This window comes from Liolophura sinensis, chromosome 9 (assembly GCF_032854445.1).
Source record: "Liolophura sinensis isolate JHLJ2023 chromosome 9, CUHK_Ljap_v2, whole genome shotgun sequence".
NCBI classification, from domain to species: Eukaryota; Metazoa; Mollusca; class Polyplacophora; order Chitonida; family Chitonidae; genus Liolophura; species Liolophura sinensis.
This window is the reverse complement of record NC_088303.1, coordinates 20,278,952-20,299,872: the sequence shown is the minus strand read 5'-3', so window position 1 is coordinate 20,299,872 and position 20,921 is coordinate 20,278,952. Positions and strand designations below refer to the sequence as shown.

The following is a 20,921-nucleotide window of genomic DNA, read 5'->3' as shown; positions in this document are numbered from 1 at the left end:
ACCATACAAAAATATTTTCAAATACCCTTTTCTCTTGAAAAAAGAAATCCAAAAAAAAAGTGTGAGTAAAACTATTGTACTCATTCAATCATTTTTTGTGTATAGGTAAGCTGTACAAGACGGATATATTCTGATATGGATTTACAGCCAGGTCCGAGGCCGTATGGAGATCAGTCTGATACCCATCGCTCGTTAGGTATTAGCGAGGAGTTGAGGCGGTACCGATTTCTCCAACGGCCAGACATGAAAAAACAGCTGGAAAACTTTTCTCAGGATCTTTCATGGCCCAAACGGAAGATGATTATTAAGACAATGGTGATACTATGTGCGGCATCCTTCTTCAGTGCAGTCGGTCACTTTCCCATTCAGGTGATTCTTACCAGTACGCAATGTCCGGCAACGCTTGGACACGCCAGCCTGACCATTTTGTACGCATCCCTTGCGATATCCTCTCAGTTGTCCCACATCACCCTTCGTTACCTCAGTCCAAAAGTCAGTCTACTTTGTGGAATAGCAAGCCATCTTGTATTTAATTTAGCCAATGTCTACCCTTCTTACGAAACTCTGATTCCCGCCTCTGTGATCTCTGGTGTCGGTAACGGTGTCCTATGGCACGCGCAGTCGAATTTGGTGTCCAGTCTCGCACTGAGGTATTCTTTCGTGGAAAACAAGGATCTTCATCCTCCAACACTAAATTTCCGTACTGTTTTTGCTGTAGTTCATGAAGCCGCGTTTCTGACAGGAAATATACTCACCTCATCCATATTGCATATATCTAAAACAAACAAGCCCAACCACATGAATATTCTTCCTCTGCCCTCAGCATCGCTTGCTACTGAATGGCACAACAGGACTTGTGCTACTTGGCACTCAACGTTTTATCACTGTGCAGTGGATATAGATTGGCTGGAATCCATGGACACCTTGTTTTACTCGTACACTGCTTGCATAGCTGCTGGATTCATGCTCGTCTTCCTTGGGGTTCTCTCCCCGGACGTCATTTTCCGCCAAATTAGAGGGCCGTCCGTCACACTGTCCCCACAGACGTCCCGGGTGATAAGAAGAATGTCTCCCGCGTTTCTTTCCGCTTACTATGGACTACACCAAGCTTTTGTTCTCGGCGACATTACAAAGGTATTGTTTACACAAATGTACTGTTCGTATATGCAAATGCATTGTTTGTACAAATGTGCTGTTGTTGGTATTGTTGGTATATACAAAGGTATTGATCGTACAAAGTAATGTAGTGCTTCTACAATAGTACAGTTTGCCCCCCAAAATAATAATAAATTTATTTCACTATTTATTTGATTGGTGTTTTGTGTAGTACTGAAGAATACTTCACTAAGACAACGGCGATCAGATTTATAAATGGAAAATACTTGACAGAGCCTGTGGAAAATCACTGCATTCTGCCAGGTACATAAAGAATCCTACAAATCCCTCAAGTTGACACGATGGGTAACCTTTAGCCTGGTCGCGTTTACGTGGTGCAATTGTCGACCCGTCGAATTAGAGTAATCGAAGGGAAATGACTATGTCATGCGACAGAAGCAGTCGTCAAATCGCAACATATGAACCCGGCTGATGAAACTGACTGGCCCTATTTTCATTCCACTTATCGAACTGGAGGAGTCAATACAACAAACCACTTCGTGTGAAGACGAGCGCTAGATGACAAAAGACCTCTCCCAGCGCATGGCACATTCAAAAGCCTTATCTTCCACATATTTAAAACGAAGCTTTCAAGGGTTATTCCGCTTAACCGTGACCAGGGGCTATCTATTCATCGTGTTGAATTAGACCGCCACGTTGGATATATGAACAGCTGCAATCAAAGCGCAACCGAGATACATATTTTGTTATCGACAACTTATATTCTAGCGTAGTACACGATTTGAATACCGATTTCACTCAGCCGCCGAGAACATTTACGTCTTTCTAATATCACTGAAAACTGTTAACTGCTTCTCTTTCCGTTTTATTTTCTTATATTTTCTTCTTTGGTAGTTTGTGTAAGCGAATGTCTGTTTCCACGCATAGATCCACAAATTTTTGTGATCTGTGGTCCTACATTCACATTAGAATTAAAGGCCACCATTATGGTCATTGCTGTCCCTGAATATTTCCTTCACAAAGCTTTATTTTTGAAGCTATAAGGAATATAATGGTTTTGACGGCGATTATACATAAACATTGCTGGGATATCAGCACAAGTGCTTCGATTGGCCTCATGTGTGATTCTCCTAGCATGCCATAGACGGTCGTAACCCAAATATTCACAAATACCACGAGAAGGAGGAATCCAATAAATCAACTATTGATAAAACGATTGGTTGTAACATTTAAGATAGTCTGTGAAATTTCGTGTGGTAAAGTTGAAAAGATGAATTAGCAAATGCTTTTAAAGCAGTTCGAAGGTGGCTTTTGCCTATTTTATGGCATCTTCCCAGTCATGCAGACATCTTGAACTCGTTGGATTCCCAAAGCCCCGTGGGTCACACAGACGATCGATCAACTGTAAAACTCTATCGAGTACGTTACCTTATTACAAAGAGGGTCGTTTGCGGGACTTCAGTCTACCATCTGACAGTACGATAAACCGATTAGCAATTGACAAAGACGCCCGAGGGAAACAGACCTCAGGATACAGGTTTTAACCCTGCCATATTAAGGGAGTATCTACCTCTTCGATAGACAGTGCAAAGCTGGTATATTCCTTCAGCAAGCACTTCAGACACCTGTCAACGTGCGACACTCATTTCACTTGGCTTGCAGCCTCTTCCCTTGGGCCCACTTAGACAGAGCACCTGAACACATGAAGACCTGAAAACGGCCAGCATATGCAATGGAATCAGATCCACATTTAATAATCGTCACGACAAGGTAACGCTATGTTCTGGCGAAGGAGGTATTTTGAAAACGGTATAGTTAAATCTTATTGAGTTTTACCAGCTATTTAATCTTCAAAATAGAAAGGGTAGAGCCCGTGGAAACCGGGCAGATGACAGAACTCATTTTAATAAAGGCGCAGATGAACAGCAAACAACCAAAAAAAAAAAAATAAAAATAAAAAAAACAACAATGTTTTAATGTACCGGAGCTGTAGCTAATGTTTTAAATGTTGAGGGCCTAAATACGGAGACAACGGCAGTAACAACAAAGCAAATAATGCGCACGTTCTCTTAGTAAAAGAAAGCTTAAATTTTATGTTGTTACCATTTAATGTTTGATTTGATTTACTTGAACGACTTGTACAAATTTAAGCGTGAAAGACGCAGCCAGAGTAGACAGGGCCAAGCATTAAACTGCAAACGGACCAAACTGTACCAGAATTGTTTTTGAGGACACTTGGGTCTGTGTCAGTATCCTGCTTGCGGCTTAGTATAGTACGATATGTGTATTAATATACGAGCACTTGTAAAGCATCCATGAAACCAATTCAGTTTGGCCCATTTATTGATCATCTTTACATTTCATTTTCCAGCTTGTTTCCAGTACGTATGGAATCCACATGGTCGGACTGGCAATGAGTTGCTACGGTGTCGCTCGACTACCCTGGTCATTTTTAAGCTGTTCAAGATGGCGCAAGATAACAGAATCCCAGCAATTTTGTGTTTTAGGTATGTACATAGGTATAAAATCAGTATTAACAAAACGGTTTTGACTGTTAATGACGTAGAAGCAGAGCTATGGTTGGAAGGGGGCTTCGTTATTTTCAGAGTGTTCGAAAACAGTTAAAAACTTGGAAGACGGCCAATTCTGACAAGCCGAACGACATCTATATACATGTAGCAGACTTAATGAGTATAATCTTTCTGGAAATATGCCAAAGCAAGATACTATTGTTCTATTCAACTGATCGCCAAGGGCAACACATATACATCATATATATATATATATATATATATATTATATATATATATATATAAGCAATAAAACTAGATTTTATGAGACTCCATAAGTCGTTAGAATCTGCATCACGGAATGCATTTACGGACCCCAAACTTGAATTGCCTGCCTTTAAGACATTTCCATCAGTATGCAAAGAGGGGGCCAACCATTCACATTAGCTTGGTCAATAAATATATTTTGGAGCACTAAATTGTACAGTACCAGCTTGTCGACCAGTGTTCTCTATCGATACTGGGCGAATCTGCCTGGACAGATTTTGGTGCCATTCAGACGGTTTTTCGTGGTGCAAGTGCATAATTTTTGACGTTAATTGATATATAATCATTTGGCCAGACATGACACACAACGGTTGGTCAGACATTAACTGAGCGTGATAAAGTCTTCCCACGGCTAGGACTTATTGATCATGAGCAATCGCAGTGGTTAATTTTCGAGAGTATATAGTACGTACATCATTTAGGGCTTATTTAATGTTTTTTTTTTCCTTTCATTGTTTTCTTTTTTGGCTTGGCTCCACGTCGAAAATAAGAGATTTCACATATAGGAGAGTCTTTTGAATGTATCCGTTTCCAGTCTTTTGAATGTATCCCTTAACAATTAAATGGTCCAACTCGGAAGTAACATGGAACTAGCTCAATGCAGTTCTGTGGCGAACTGATTTACAACCCTAAAAAATATCACATTGAATGTAAACACACTTTTTTGGTGGGTAACCCACCTATTGTTCTTATGTTGATCTGTGTTGTTGTTGTACCGCTTAAAACGGGGCTGCAAAAGCATCCGGCCATGAACCTGAATCTAGCAAAATACGATATCATAGTCTACGGGGAGGTCTGGCAGCAACCATATTAATGGTCATGGGTTTCCTCCCACCACAATCCTGGCCGCCGTCGTATAAATGAAATATATTTGAGTACGGCAATGAAGAAAAAAAAAATATAGTTATACGTCTACTTATTTACTGCAGGTTGTACGCTCCTGTTGGCGTGTTACGTTTTCACCTTCAGCACAGCTTTAAAACAGCCATCCACTCCCATCATTGCCTACACGGTGCTGTTCTGGGGGTTTACCGACGGCTTGAGCCAGCAACTCATCGCAGGTAATACAGCTGATTTTAGTTAAGGCAGTTGATCTCGGTACTGTAATTCTTCAACCTTTTCGCATGTTTGCACACGGGACTTGCAAAGGTGATGTACATTAAATGTGATGACAACAAAGCATTTTGACTACATGTAATTCTAAATCATTGACGTACAATATATATTAATTAACAGCATTGCATATTTTTTTTTACCTAATTCTACTTAAGCCATGGTGCTAGAGGGCATGTAATTTGCTACTTTGTAAGCACTTGCATGAACAGTTAGAACAAAACCCTAACTGGGATAAACTGACGATAGGCCGTATTTCACCGGTTACGTGTGACCATTTGCCAGCTATCACACTGTCGTCGCTGCTCTAGTTTTACCCTCTGTGTTGTACGTCTTCAATTATATATATTGCAAACATGCTAAAAGCTTGAAATTCAGTGCCGACATCAGTTGTATATAGCTGGATTTATTTTATTCAGGCATATTTTGAAGGCATTATTCTGTGAAGATTGATAATATTATACTTTTTGTAAAGCCCTGAAATTGTCCTGAATGGAATTACATGTATTTATTTATTTATTTGATTGGTGTTTTACCCCGTACTCAAGAATATTTCACAAATCGGGCAGAGCCCGGCGAAAACCCACGACCACAAAATGGAATTTAAAATGTGCCTAAATTGCACAGAAAGTTGCTCTTTCATATGCGAAAAGTTTGAGGAATTAGGGTAAACACAGCTGATACAGGTATAAAATTAGACCCATTATAACAGGTATGGTTGACGGTTACAAGCATAACACAGTCCCATTTGCTTATTTGACGGATATGTCATACTGTATATGTACCTCTCTAGTTACCTGACAAACCTCATGACATCAAAGAACAACCGATTCAGCAGGGACTGAATCTGCCAATCCTGTGCTTAATGCATAGGCCTACTACCCTAATTCATCAACTTTTTCACCCGCCTCACCAAACAATATTTTGAAACATACTGAGAGAAGAATGTGGTGTTGCGAAATAATTCCCACAGTTTTCTGAAGCTTGTTTCATTCATTTAGAATCATTTTCATAATAATTATGTCCATAAATTTCACTGAAAAATGGCTTTAAAGGTCGTAAAGGTTTAACATTTACACCAAGTACTCTTACTCAGACGTACAGTATTTCTTACTTTGCAGGTGTTTGCCAGAAGTATTCAATAAAGAGCCATATTGGGACGAGGTACACAAGTTTCCGTGCCCTGGGACTAGCTGTAGGATTAGGAGCTGCACCCTTCCTTTGCCCAGTGTACAGATTATACGCACTTACCCTGGGGATTTTGGTGTACACAGTTGTCTGTCCTTGTTCACAGAAACTTAGTACTCAAAAGCAAACAAGTTCAGCTGATGTTTAAATGCAAGCAAGATATGAAATTAAATCTATGTGAATAAGCTGAACATTTTGTACGATATTTTCTGTGTTTCTTTCTAAGGCTCCTAACACATGTATAGTGTATGTCACCTTAGAGTTCGTAACAAGGAAAGAGCTCACCTGTAGGAGACATTTGAATGCAAAACTTCACATCAATACATTAATTTACGTGCTGAAGCCATGAATTTAATAATTTATGGTAATTAAAATGCACACATAGCATCAATATTGGAACATCCTCCTTGTGTCTATGTATTTTGTATGTACCTGTATGTAAAAACTTCAGCTTAATACATGCAGTACCTTTTGAGATACCACCCCTAAGATTGATTCTAATAAACTGAGTCCTGAATTTTGTAATTTACGATAATCAATATGCTATGCTCTACATGTGTGAAAAACCTGAGCTAAACAGATCCAATACAGTTTAAGATATCACCCTTAACATTTTGTTTAACATTGCCTTCACTGTTATTATATGCCGAACTATTAGTCCTTGGGCCAAGACCAAAAAATTTAGATATTGGTGCCAGCCAGGGTGGGCAAATCTCCTTGCTATTTTTGAGTTGGTCATTTCTTCATGTTTTGATATTATAATCCTGGTAGATTTCTTTTTTATTATTATTGGTGTTTTGCGCCGTACTCAAGAATATTTCACTTATATGACGGCGGGCAGCATTGCGGTGGGAGGAAACCGGGCAGAGCCCGGGGGAAGCCCTGGTAGATGAGTACCTTTGTATGGCTTATGCTCCCTTTAATCAACGCACTTATTGATCAATGTGCTAATTCACCAGCCTTACAATAACAGCACAATTTGAGCGCCCAATCAACTCATGAACAGAGTTTTTATCTTTAGGAATATTTCCTTCACTAATTCAAGCTATTCCTTTCAAACATAAAGGAAGATTTGTTGATGAAAATGACATTTTAGCCCCTCTGGGTTAGGAAGAGGGAAAGCGTCAGGGGCGAGGACTGTCTCAGCTATTTTCTTTGCAGCCAGAAGACATAAAGTTTGTGTTTTGTAACATTTTTGGGCATTCTACAGTGGTTGTTTTGACTTCTAAATATCCAAATCGTAAATTCCAAATGGCACAAAGTAGGGGTCTTTCGATGACCCCATACACTAAAGGAAACATTAAGACTTTTGATTCTGTCACCGGGTGCCATGGATATTTAACTAACATCCATGGCACAAGCTGTCTGGACAGAGAGAAGATTTTTCTTCTCATCCGCAAAACAAAGTAAAGTGATTCATCCAACTCACTCTGAAACATGATTGTTTGTGGACGTTTTGACCTTGGATGTTACATCTGTCAAGCGCAGCACTTTTTGATTTAGAAAGCGAACATTCCTTCTAAGGTGGGCTTTTCATTGAATGTTTTCATTAACTCTTTTACAGTCTGTTTCTGTTCCTCCACTGCACTACTTCTGGAGGAAGGAATGAATGAATGGTTATGGCTTAACCGCACTATTTCTAGAAGACTCCTCTTTGTGTAAAATCTAGAAGCTTCCAATGCACGATTGCAGCATCTAGGTCCGTCTTGTGTTGGGCAAAGATTCTTTGGTCAAGTTTTGGGATTGCTGTTCTAAGTATACTGCCATCTGTACCAAGCTGAGCAAACTGGATAGGAAGCTCGTTTGTTCTCTGCAAACTGCATTTGCATGATAATCCCCAAGTCATCTTTGTCTGCTTTACTGCTGGGATGATGTGCGCGCACAATTTCATCAAGAGCAAATATTTTGAGATCTATCAAAAAACGTTTTGGGTGGAACTCTTCGGAAGTAGTTGGGGTATCCCTAGAAAATCTTCTACAAGTGATAGTTACAGGTTAATCACAATCGCCGTTAGATGGTCTTTGTCATGGTGAAAATGCTACTGAACTAACAGTCATGTTATATTTTTCAAATTTGTTCATGTTCAACTCCTGTTGCCTGATGTCTACCGCTCGTCATGGAATGTTCCACGAACCCAATCTTCTCGCGATATCAAAGATTCACAGTAATCATCAGAGCAATGAATGATGCCTGACTGCTCCATTTCCACAGTTGTACCTTCATCAACGAATGATATATTCATCATGAAATAATTTGCTTCAGTTACTGCATTTATGGCTCTATACAAGTATGTTTGTACATTTTAATGTAGTAGTTTACCAGTCTGCATTTAGCAAGTGGCAAAAACATTATGTGACGTCACTGTTCACAATACAGTCAGAAAAGGCCACTCAAGCGTTCAGTTTTTTTAAGTCAATTTGCTACGTTGTAAAAATTTGAAAAAACAAGTATATTGTCTGACAAACACTTCATAATAGTGTTTGTTTGTTTTTCTTCTTCCTTTTTGTGTCTAACTTCAAAGTAGACATTTACACCCTACAAAGAGTATTATGGAATAATTTACTCCTTAATCTTAGTGTTTGGCAAAACTTTCAATTACCAGTATTCTTGATGGGAAGTCAAAACATCTGAACGAAGGTTTGCTCCGACATTCTAGTTTTCAGACATGTAGATCACAGGTAAGGATATGACACGAATGTTTATGTAGCTGAGCTAACCTATCTTCACCCACAGTAATAATGGGCGTAAATAAAACAAGTACACTGCTGGGCCTATAAACTGTTATCAACCCAGGTGAAAACCTTACAAATATTACATGTAAAATTGGTTTCAATTGGTCTTACTGTATTATAAACTGAAAGTCCTCAACATGCTGACGTTTCTCTTACGTTTTTGTAATCTGGGCAATGCCATGTAAGGTGACTTTTCATTTCATCAAAATGTATGATAATGCTACCATTGCAGAAAGGCTATCATGTCTTAATTTACTTCCACTGAACCTTTATACATGTTAGTACCAATTAGGTTTGGCCACTTTAGGTGGTACCAATATCATGTCTGGCCCATGGACTATATGTACAGGTGAGCTAAAAACAGACAAATTACAGCACAAAATGGGCACTGCTACCCTAATTCCTCAACCTTTTCACATATGAAAGAGCAACTTTGTGCTATTTACGCACATTCTTAATTTGATTCTGGAGATGAAACTACACTGGTTGGCCTTCAGAATATGCTTGAATAAACATCTTACAAACATGCGAAATGGTTGAAGAATTACAGTAAATCGTTAAGACGCTTGTCTTCCATTCTTTAGGACACAAAAGGTTTGGTTTCAAATCAAGCCTTGGAAAGGGAACTTGTGACATTCCCCATTGTCACTGACTGATCTAGTGTTCATTGAAGGCCACTTGTCATGCAGCAATATGGTGTGCATATGTGCAGCTCACATGTGGCAAAGTTCATCACTAACTTGCCAACTTAAGGTTGGTGGTTTACCACAGGCACTGACAGCAATCGTGATGAAGAAAAATTCTTCAACATAGCTTTAAACAACAACAAAATAAAGAAATAAACAACCATACTCAATTAGATGATTTCTGTAAATGATGTACATGTATTGTAAAATGACTTTTGACAATGTAGATTAAGTTCCTTGTAGACTAAACTCAGAGAGTTCACTGAATGTTGACACATATTCATATATCATATATTCATCAAATATAGGCTATACAATGTTATCATGTTGTTGCAAATAGATACAATAATCCCATTGCATAAGAAATCACTTCAGTGCCTCCCAGCTTGGATTCCCCATACACTCGGTCAACAAATGTTATTGGAACCTGTAACAAGAACATAAGAATAAACAAAATATTCTTACTCGGCCAACTAGGGCCAGTAAACAAACTATGACTGGTGAACCAACCTGGGCCCGCCAGTGAACTAGGACCAGTGAGCCAACCAGGGGCCTGTGGGCCAACCAGAGGCCTGCGAGCAATGGCGAGCAAACCAGGACTAGTGAGCAAACCAGGACCGGTGACAAACCCATACCACTGAGTAAACCAGGGCCTGAAAGCCAATCAGTAATGATGAGCAAACCAGGAACTGCGAGATAACTGCTACATAAGATTCTTTAAGGCCTCTTCACATATATTCCATTTGCACCTTCTAAAATAGAAAGGAAGTCTTCTGCAAGCTGTTCTGTGTCTGCCAGGTAGGTTTTGGAAGGCTTTGAAATGCTTCCAGAAGTAGAAAAGCTCAAATTGACTCGACAGCAGATACATAATATTCTTGATGATGAAGATGACAAATTAAATTGGCCTATGGAGCAAAACCTTATAAAACGCTATAATATCCAATGCTATCACTGACCTCTCCCAGAGAGTAGCCAAACTGCCTGGTCCTTACAATCATCTCCATCTGGAACACGTAACCTTTGGACACACAACTCTTAATTAACCTCTCCAGAACATCCTTCTTGTATAACCTGAGGAAACAAAGGATAAGGGATTGGTTGGCTGACATATGGACCGGTTATATTTATTTGAATAGTGTTTTACCCCGTACTCAAGCATTATGGTTGGAGGAAACCTGGCAGAACCCTGGGGAAACCTACATCCAGGACTGGTTATAATGTGGTGAAATGGATAGGCAGTGCTTAGTTTGCTGGCTGTAATGTGAAAAGGTTAAGCTCGTTAATTGATTGGTTGTGCAAAAGAAGAAGTGACTGGACGATTGACTGGCTAACTTTAATAATGTGGTGAAAATGGGAAATGCTTGGATGGCTGACAGAATGGCTGGCTGATCTGTTGGCTTTAGTATGGTGAAAATGATAAATACTGGCTTAAATACTGGATAACTGGCTTTACTAAATGTGGCTGGTTGATTGATTGGTTGATTGGAGTGTACGATGTGTAACTGATAAGTAACTGGTTAGCTACCTGGTTGGCTAACTGTTTTAATGATGTGCAAAGCATGTCTTCTATATTTTTGACACTTAGGGACTCCAAGAAGAGATTCTGGCTGCGACCATCGCCGGCCAGTTGACACATGCCGTCTGCCCAGACTTTTCGGATTTAACAATCAGTGTAAAGACATCAGGCAAGACAAGTTACTGTAGTTTGGGTTGTTTTCTGGCTGAACTGCCCACTTACCTGAAGCTTCCTGTAAGATCCGAGGCCCCAGGACGTAACAAAATCTGAGCCAAGTAGTTTGCTCCTCGACTGAAAACAATAACATTCACAATACTTGACTGTTTACTTAATTAGGGTTTTATGCAGCACATTTGACTTACATGTAAGTTAATGGGTGACGTAAACTGGGCACAGCCAGTAATTGCTGTTTCAATTTAAACATGCTATTGACATTTTAACAATGACATCACAGCACAAAATGGGACTGGGCTATGGGAAGCCATTTACAAAAGCATGAGTTAGAATATACACTATACACTACATGTTGAAGCTTCCCTCTCGCTCCAAATGACAATTCTTTAATGAATGGGGTTGCATGTTCAAATCCAGCTTCTTAGTCTTTTAGCTCCGGTGTCAGGAAATTTCTTAGGTGCCTGGTGAAGGACAATGGTCCTCACTGAGCTCTGCCCACTACCATCCATCTATCCCACCACAGCTAAACTCACTCTCATTATATTAAAACTGCACTTCTAGCAACCTGCAGATCGTCGTGAGTTTTCCCTGGGCTCTGCTCAGTTCCTTCCCACCATAAAGCTGACCGACATTGTATTAAAGTGAAATAATCTTGAGTATGGCGTAAAACACCAATTCAATAAATAAATAAATAAATAAATAAATAAATAAATAAATAAAAGCTGCACTCCACTAAAGTTCTTGGTTACAGCCCACTGGCATTTTTTGCTCCTCGTTTTCTGATGCTGTGAAGAAGTGTGTCATATAAGCATACCTGATGAGCTTGCGCTTGACGTCCCAGCCATACACCCCTCCTGATCCCGTGTAACGTGTCCCTGACACCACATCTAAGTCATTCTCCTTCTGCTTTCTGATTCACATACGATTAAAAAGGTATAATAGTGAAAATCATATGATACAATGATTCTTTTCCTGGTGACTCAAGTCCTACTGACAATATGAACACACACTAGCTACAATATTAGTGGCTTATAAATTCCTGTACTATGCAGTTAACTAACTCTTTTAGTGCTTATTTTCACAGACAGAATAACAAATGTTACATCAGTTAACATGCTTGTACAGAATATGCCTAAACATTAAATTTAGAAAGTAAAGTATTAAGATTCAAATGCAAAAAACATCAGCACTTTTAATATAAATACATGCCAACTATCTTGATCACTCAGCCAATCAGGCTCTCATATTCTATAAATTTCCAAAAGTGTCCATGAAATCAAGTTTTAAAATCAACATGAAAGGCTTTAATTCCCATATAACTCGATTTGCAGGCCACACAATATCCATCACTGAATAAGAATTACCTTTCAAGATTCCATGAACCACATATAATATAAGGTAAATTTAGCCCATGACTACATTACACACTGAGCAAAATTATGAGTGTTCTACTAATCTGTGAATGGTATTTTGAACTTTGTTTGGCAGGTGGGATGATATTCCACTGCAAAAATTTCAGATTCAGAACCAAAAGTAATATTTTATGACTTTTATTTCCCTCTGCAAATGCACTTTTTGGGGAGACATTTAGATTTAAACACCTAACAAAACTACATTTTTTTATGATGATACCTTACCTTATAAATTCAGGAATAAATTTTGGCTGGAAAGTAAAAGAACACCGGAAAGGTTACTAAATACTGAGAAGAAGAAAATAACAACATCATATATACTTAAAGAATACAGTGTTTAATACAAACAATTTTATTTGCCTTTCCAATGAAGGCTGCACTAAAAAGATAATGTACAGAAGTTTTGGTCATAAAGCTTATGTCTTGCTCTTCACAAACACATATCATAGCCTTTAAATGCAAACAAAACAACAACAAAGACCTAGTATCTCCAGGTGGGCACTATAACTTACCTAAATGTACTCTCTTGTTAATGATTTCTCAGTGACACATTTATGATTCAAAGAGTATGTCAATACAATGGGTAAATAAAAAAAGATTTTGGAGTGAGTGAGTGCTTGGGGTTTAACGTCGTCCTCAACAATTTTTCAGTCATATCACAACGAAGGAATCCTTAGGGTGTATGTAATGTACATCCTTGTTGCAGGATGGATTTTCACCGCTCTTTTATCTAGTGCTGCTTCACTGAGATGACTTACCGAAGGCAAATAAGCCTGAGCCATTATACTGATACTGGTCAACCAGTTGTTGCACTATCCCCTTCATGCTGAATGCCAAGCAAGGAAGTTACAACTTCCTCTTTTAAGGTCTTAGGTGTGACTAGACTCAGGATTGATCCTGGATCTACTGCTCCTGAAACAGACGCTCTACCAACAGTGCTATCCGGGCCGGTAAAAAGATTTTGGAATGTGTAACTGAAACTTGAACTTACATGATGTGAAAGATCGGCATCCATTATGATGACAAAATTTCCTTTTGCATGTTGAATGCCATGAATATAAGCTGTGCCTACAAACAAAACATAGCATTAAATAGCACATCAACCACCCCTTCACAAATCTGTTGCCAAGTATAACTTTACCAATGTGAATAGAGTCGCACTGAATTACCTCCCTTGTGGTTAGTATGCTGTGGTTAGGTGGGACCTAAGAAAATGGCAAATGGGAAGTTGCAGAGTGAAAACAGCATAAGCTAGTTTAATAAAGACATAGCTTTAATACAGATTTTATTTCTTGTAAATTTATTTGGAAAGCCCAAGTTCAATGTTATGAATTTTTTTAATCCATTCATGCACATGCAGTTTTAAAATCTTGGCCCTAATTAAATTCAACAGACAGTTTCAGCAAACTCTATTAGTCAGATATATACATATTTTACACAAGTTGAAAAACACTGACTTCATTTAAGATCTCTGGACATTTCTGTGACTTTCAAGGGCTGATCAGTGATATCATGTTTTTCATATTCTGTTGGAAAGGAAATATTTTCCACTGTTGTGAAATTACCTACATGTACATTCTGCAAGTTCCACTTCTCGTAGTTTCGTACCTCAAAAACCAATTCAGAGCAAGCCTATCAGCCCAAGAAAATTTTATCACAGTTCCTTACGAATATATCTTTCCTTGTCTTACGTATAAAATGCACCAACAATAAATATTCATCGCACCAAGAATAACATGCTTATTTCAGCAGGTTTTATTTCGTGTTTTCGTAATATATAGCTTACTTCCCTTTTCATGCATTATCCCCCCTTGGCAGTAATTATCAGTTCAACAATAGAATGCTGTTAGCATTTGGAAGTACTGCTGTGATGGAATTTAAACGACCAAAGTGATGAAATGAAACTAATAAGATTGAAAAACTTCTTGTGAGGTAAATACTTTTGAATCATTGCAATTTGCTTCTGAAAGCAAAATGAAAAAGTAAACAACCATATTTTCCCTAGTCTCATATGCTTCAATACTGAAATAAAGGATAGATACCTACCGTCAGGAGAGGTAAATCCTTGAAAAGGGAAGTAACCTATGTATTACAAAAATATGGAATAGGACGCACTGAAGTGAGTATTAACGTGGTAAATGGTGTTACTCTGAACAGCAGACACCTTTCCTAGTGTGACTGGTACATAACACACATGCATAGACTAGTCACTAACATGGATTCTACTTACCTAGGCCTAGCTTTCCAGATCTTGGTCTTAAAACCTATGAATGAAAATAATGATGCATACATTTGTTTTTTTGTTCCATGTTATTGGGGTTTAATGTCGCAACATCATCACATCTCAACATCATTCCAAGCACATGACAATGGTGTCTACTCCCAATAGGCTGAACCAAATGTTGACAAATTCATTGTGCCACTCCACTGAAAGACATCAGACACGATGTCACACCCACTAACATGCTGGCATTGGCCTGAACAATACCTGGTCTACTCCTCTTACATAGAGTACGATGCAAGGTAGTATCAAATCTAACAGTTTCTATTATTTATCTATCTGACTGGTGTTTTATGTTGTACTCAAGAATATTATACTTATTCGACGGAGGCCAGCATTATCGTGGGATGAAACTGACCTTTCACCGGTTCTTGGTGGACCTGCCCATGTATGACCGGAGAGGAAGCCAGCATAGATTTTGCATATCATGAACATGTAACACACCATGTGATATAGGAAGACTTAGTTTCTGGTACTGTTTAATAAGACCATATTATTTCTTGTAAACTAATTACTTGAGTAATGGGCAATGCTCACAACTAAATTTGTACATGGGATTAATAAAACATCCATACACCTTCAACTGAAGTCCCTTACCTCCCTTTCATTTTATGATTTAAACATCAAATTTTATAGATATATATATACTATGCAAACAAAAAAAATCTTGATGTCTTACAATTTTATCACTGCCATAAATCTTTTGTAGTTGCTTGGCAACATCCAAGGTACCATCTGGGCTGGCATCATCAATAACTATCACTTCAAACTCATAACCACTGAAATATAAAAGCAGGAATATGCATAAGAGCATACATGTATGTGATTGCTATCTACAGTACAGAATAACAAAGAGTTTGACTCTTTTAATGCATTCACAGCTCAACTAGCCTCTACAGATTTTTAGCCAATCAAAAAGCCCCAATGGCCTATAAATACTACAGACGTCCTATGGTGTAAAAAGTACCTTATGTTAGAGACGTGTATGTATCACACAAGCGTCATGTACTGACACCTAACCACGAGGTAGGCATAGCTGGAGTGCATACCGCGCTCAGCATTTATTACATACAGCATGCGTAGTGTATCACGTGACTAGCTATGACGACAATCTATGACGTACATCACATCCCCCTTTTTATAAAAACATCAGAAATAAGAATCAACTTTAATTCAACTTTTTAAAGCTGTCAATCCAATTGCATTTAAAGGGTTATTGTTTTAAAAGCATCACAATACTTATTGTATAAGAAATCTTGATCATGATGTTCACTTAATAAGAACTTTCAATGTTTCTATATACATCCCAAACATCCAACTTAAAACTTAGAATTTAATTACCTTCAAGACAATAAAATAAAATTAAACATTTCAGTCAATACAGTACATGATCAATCACAATTCTGTGTTCTCCCATACAATTGTATTATCAATTCAATATGTAAACTAAAACATAATAAAGCACATATACATGTACACAGTTATAATCAATCTCAATCTGTCAAAACATCAACATTTATCAAATTACAATACATCAGTATTTATCAACACATCAATAACATCAGCTCATGTATCTCTGTAATGCATTTGTCAAATACTCAGATGTCACTTTTGGGTGATTCTCTGATCACCTGGCAGTTTCGCCTTAGCTCAGAACCTGATTCTACTTTCACAACATAAGACCTTGGCTTTTCAGATTTTGATTAAACGATAACAGGCTGTCATTTTCTTGTTTTTTCACATCTGACTCTAACACTATCTCCTTTTGCTAAATTAGTCATTTGCCTTGTACCTTTATCAAAGTACCTTTTCTGAGATTGTTGGTTCTGATTTAAAGACATTTTCACCTGTCCACTATCTGGTGTTTCTGGCTTTAACACTGAGGATTTCATTGGTAACTTTGTGTTTAACCTGCGGCCCATTGACAACTGCGAAGACGAATAACCTATCCCTTCTAGTGGCATTGTTCTGTACACTAACAAAGCGTAACAAGGATCGTCTGACTTTTTGATCAAGTTTTTTACTGTCTGAACCATGCATTCAGCTTGACCGTTTGAGCGAGGATATCTGGGGTTGCTTGTTGTGTGCGTAAATTCCCTAGTCATGGAAAACTTTCTAAACTCTGTGCTTGCGTATTGTGGACCACTGTCCGAAGCAACTTCTCTAGGTATCCTGTGTCGTGAAAAGATCGATTTATGCGCATTAATAACTGCTTGCGCTTGTGTGTCTTTTCTCAAACCATGTACCTCTGGAAATTTTGAATAGTAATCTACTACTATCAGGTGATGCTGACCTTGATATTCGACAAGATTTGTCGCCACTTTTACCCATGGAGCGTCTGGAACATCATGACTTATCATCCGCTCCCCATTTTGCTCTTTACGGTTTTCGTTGCACGTTCTACACTTTTGAACTACTTCCCCAATTCTTCTGTTCATCCCTGGCCAATATATCACTTCTCTTGCTCTCTTGTTACATTTTACCGCCCCCAAGTGTGATTCATCAATTTCATCAACTTTTCTCATTTTTGTCGGAATAACAACTAGCTCACATCTGAAAAGTACTCCGTCTACTACTCCTATTTCATCTCTAATGTTCCAGTATTGTCTACACTCATGTGGACAATCTTTTATCTCGTTTGGCCGTCCCTCTAGAGTAAGTGAAACTACTTTTGACAACGTTTTGGCTTGCTGCGTTTGCTGTTTTCACTTTTCAAAACTTTTCTGGGGAAAATGAGGTTTGTTCCCTGACCAAAAATACTTCAAGGGGTACTTCTAATTGGCTATCTGCTTCCGGTAAGTAAGCTCTACTCAATGCATCTGATAACCAGAGTTATTTCCCCTTTTTGTACTTTCCCTCCAACTGGTTAGGTTATAATGCTAGGAGCATTTTTTGGAGTCTAAGTGGTGTTTGGTGAAGAGGTTTTTGAAAATAACCTCTAATGGTTTGTGATCAGTCTCTACTTGGACTACTCCTTGGACCTACGTAGTCGTTGAATCGTTGAAAACCAAATGTCATCATGAGATGCTAATTTTGTTGAGTTTGTGTTAACGCTCGTGACGCGTATACAATCGTTTTGACCTCGCGTCCACTGACAATGTGAGGGGTTTGTCTGCATCGTAAATGCTAACACTGGAGCTGTCATGAGTAGCACACATAACTTCGTTTAACATTTCTCATGTCTATCTGTCCATTCCCATTCTACTCCTTTCACTAACAGTTCTCTCAATGGAGTGTTTTGCTGAGCTAGATCAGGTATGAATTTTTGAACACATAGCCTAGAAATCTCTGTAAGCTTTGTTTATCAGTCGGCCTTAGCATTTCTAACAATGCCTTGACTTTTTTCGGATCTATTTTTAGGCCGCTGTCTGTTACTCTGTGTCCTAGATAAGCTATCTCTGATTTTTTGAAGTCTACCTTGTCTTCAATCAGTTTCAGGTTTTCTTTTCTCGCTATTTCTAGCATCAACTTTTCTCATCTAATTTTATTTGCCAGTAGCAACTTTTGGCGTCAAAATTTAGAAAAATATCTACTCCTGTCAGTTTTGTTGCTACCTTCTCTATGGTATTCATGGGGTAATGAGATTTCTTCATAAAAATCTCTGGGGTCTAAGCATACTCTGAGGTCTCCATTGGGTTTGACTACAGTTACTTAACTATTAACCAATTCTGTTGGTTCACTTTGTTTTGTGCTCGCATTCAAGCTTTCCATTCTGTCTAGTTCAGCTTTTACTTTGTCTTTCAGAGCTGGTGGTACAGACCTAGGTGGGTGTATTACTGGAGTAACATTTTCTTTCAACTGAATTTTGATTTCACCCTGTAAACAACCATGACCATTAAACACATCATCATATTGCTCTAACAGCTCTTCTTTAGTCATTTCACCTGGCCCTGATTTCTCATGTTGCTCTACTTTGTCTTTCATTTTCACTTTCTCTTTTTTCACTTGTTTTGCTTTTTGTGCACCTTTCTTTTCTACCGATACCCTTTCATGCTGATTTTTCTCTGTGATTACCGTGTTTACCTTTTTGATTATCTTCAACTCTTTTTCACAACTGTTTGCACTCAAAACTGTTGGAGAATTACCTTCCACAAGGTGAAAAGTTATCTGGTGTAGCTCTTGTTTTTGTTCACACACTGCTGTAGCTTTACCTACAGTCTTTATGAAATGTCCTGAGTAAGAAACTAGTTTTTCTTTAGGCTTGTTATTGCACAACATTTCCACAGTCCATTTACCAGTACTGGTCTCACCATTGCTATTTACACCGAATTACACCGTTTTCCTTGCGCTGGACAACATTTGTTTACATGTACACGCCCACAGCAGTTACACTTGCCCTGGTTGGTTCCCGTGGCTACCACGTGCACTGGCAGCTCCGGCTGACCTAGTTCTGCAATGTTTATCACTTGCATATGTCTGGCTGTTGTCTCGTATGCTTGACAAATGTTTATCGTTGTAGACAAATTCAAATCTGACGTTCTCAACAGTCGAAGTCGAAGTTTATCATCTCGGATGCCACTGACAATTCTCCTGCTTATCAGCGTGTCTTTCAAGTCACCAAAATTACAATCTTTGGCCACATTTGTTAGTTCAGTCAAATATTTATCAAAAGTCTCGTGTGGTTCTTGGGTTCTTGTCAAAAAGATAACTCAAATTCTGTGCTTGTGGTTGACAATGCATTTCGAATACCTCTCAATATCTCCATCAGCATCTCCCGGTCCATCTCATTTCAGTCCATTGAACACGGGCAAGCTGTTTGGGCAAGTATCCTTGGCTAAGCATTACAAAAAGGAACCAAGAGCCAACCGTTCAATAAAAATGCCTGCTCCTCTTAAAGTGATGTCTGCATATGTTAAGGTTTACTCACCACAGCTTCTACGTACACCTAACATTTCTGCTCCACGTAAGGTGCCGTCTCTCCAACTCAAACCCAGCATACTGGTACATGGCCTTGTTTCAGACTAGGCTACAGCCGCTCATTGTCTGCAGCTTTCTCAATGAGGCTTGCTGTCTGTCTCTCAGTATATAAGGAAGGAGAGCTGTAGCTGTGCATGGCACATAGATCGTGTTTCAAATTGTAGATGTGCGCTAACTTCGACTGCATGCTTGGCTTAGATTATAAAATATTATATCTCTGCTAACCCCCCATAATACAGGTAGCTCTTAGCAGGCAGATCTAATCTTCTGTAATCATACGATAATAATATAAATGCAGAAATAAAGTACTACAAAACCCATCCAAAGGGAGGTAACTTTGTTTGTTTTACCGGAAAGCCTTCATTTCAGTCCTATCCGGCTATTATATTACTGACTGGTTCAGTAGATAGACATAAAAATCTCTCATATACAATGTATCTTCTTTGCTCACCCACAGTTGGATTTTTCCTTTTTTTTATATTCTCGTCAGTGGCAAGAAGATGAAAAAAAAACATCCATATAAATACTGATTTCATCACCCTGCTGCCAGCATGGCAGGCATGTGTTGAAGATATAAATTCAACATTAACCACAAATGCAATTTTACTTTGTGTCTCACTCAAACGGTACACTCACCTTTCTGTCAAATACTTAATAATCAACCAGATGATGATTGGAAGGTTTTCTTTTTCGTTGTAAGTCGGCAGCAAAATCGAATACATATTTTTAGGTGCCATGTTGGACACAACACTTCCGGTTGTAGGGGCATTTGTGATGTGTGAATGTTTCATAATAAAACTTTAACAAATAAATCATCCCATTTTCGTTCAATATCATAAATCTGATTTAAGCTTATCACTGATAAGCTTATAATTACCGACTGGTTAATTGTGAAAAGACAAAAGTAAAAAAGATAAATCTTTCCTAAATGTACAATGACTTCTCCCAT

General features: G+C 38.5%; 2 protein-coding genes across 2 annotated transcripts; one reads left to right on the top strand and one right to left on the bottom strand.

Annotated features, from left to right (window-relative positions):
- Positions 1–312: 312 nt before the first annotated feature.
- LOC135475682 (uncharacterized) lies at positions 313–6,402 on the top strand. Its single transcript, XM_064755612.1, has 5 exons — positions 313–595; positions 2,825–2,886; positions 3,488–3,623; positions 4,883–5,014; positions 6,188–6,402. The coding sequence occupies exons 1-5, from the start codon at positions 313–315 to the stop codon at positions 6,400–6,402; spliced, it is 828 nt and encodes a 275-aa protein (XP_064611682.1).
- A 3,467-nt stretch (positions 6,403–9,869) lies between these two features.
- Positions 9,870–20,709, bottom strand: LOC135475289 (dolichol-phosphate mannosyltransferase subunit 1-like). Its single transcript, XM_064755131.1, has 9 exons — positions 20,609–20,709; positions 15,735–15,834; positions 15,005–15,038; positions 13,766–13,842; positions 13,000–13,025; positions 12,177–12,272; positions 11,411–11,479; positions 10,629–10,743; positions 9,870–10,099 (listed from the first exon to the last, which is right to left on the bottom strand). The coding sequence occupies exons 1-9, from the start codon at positions 20,707–20,709 to the stop codon at positions 9,995–9,997; spliced, it is 723 nt and encodes a 240-aa protein (XP_064611201.1). The 3' UTR covers positions 9,870–9,994.
- Positions 20,710–20,921: the final 212 nt, after the last annotated feature.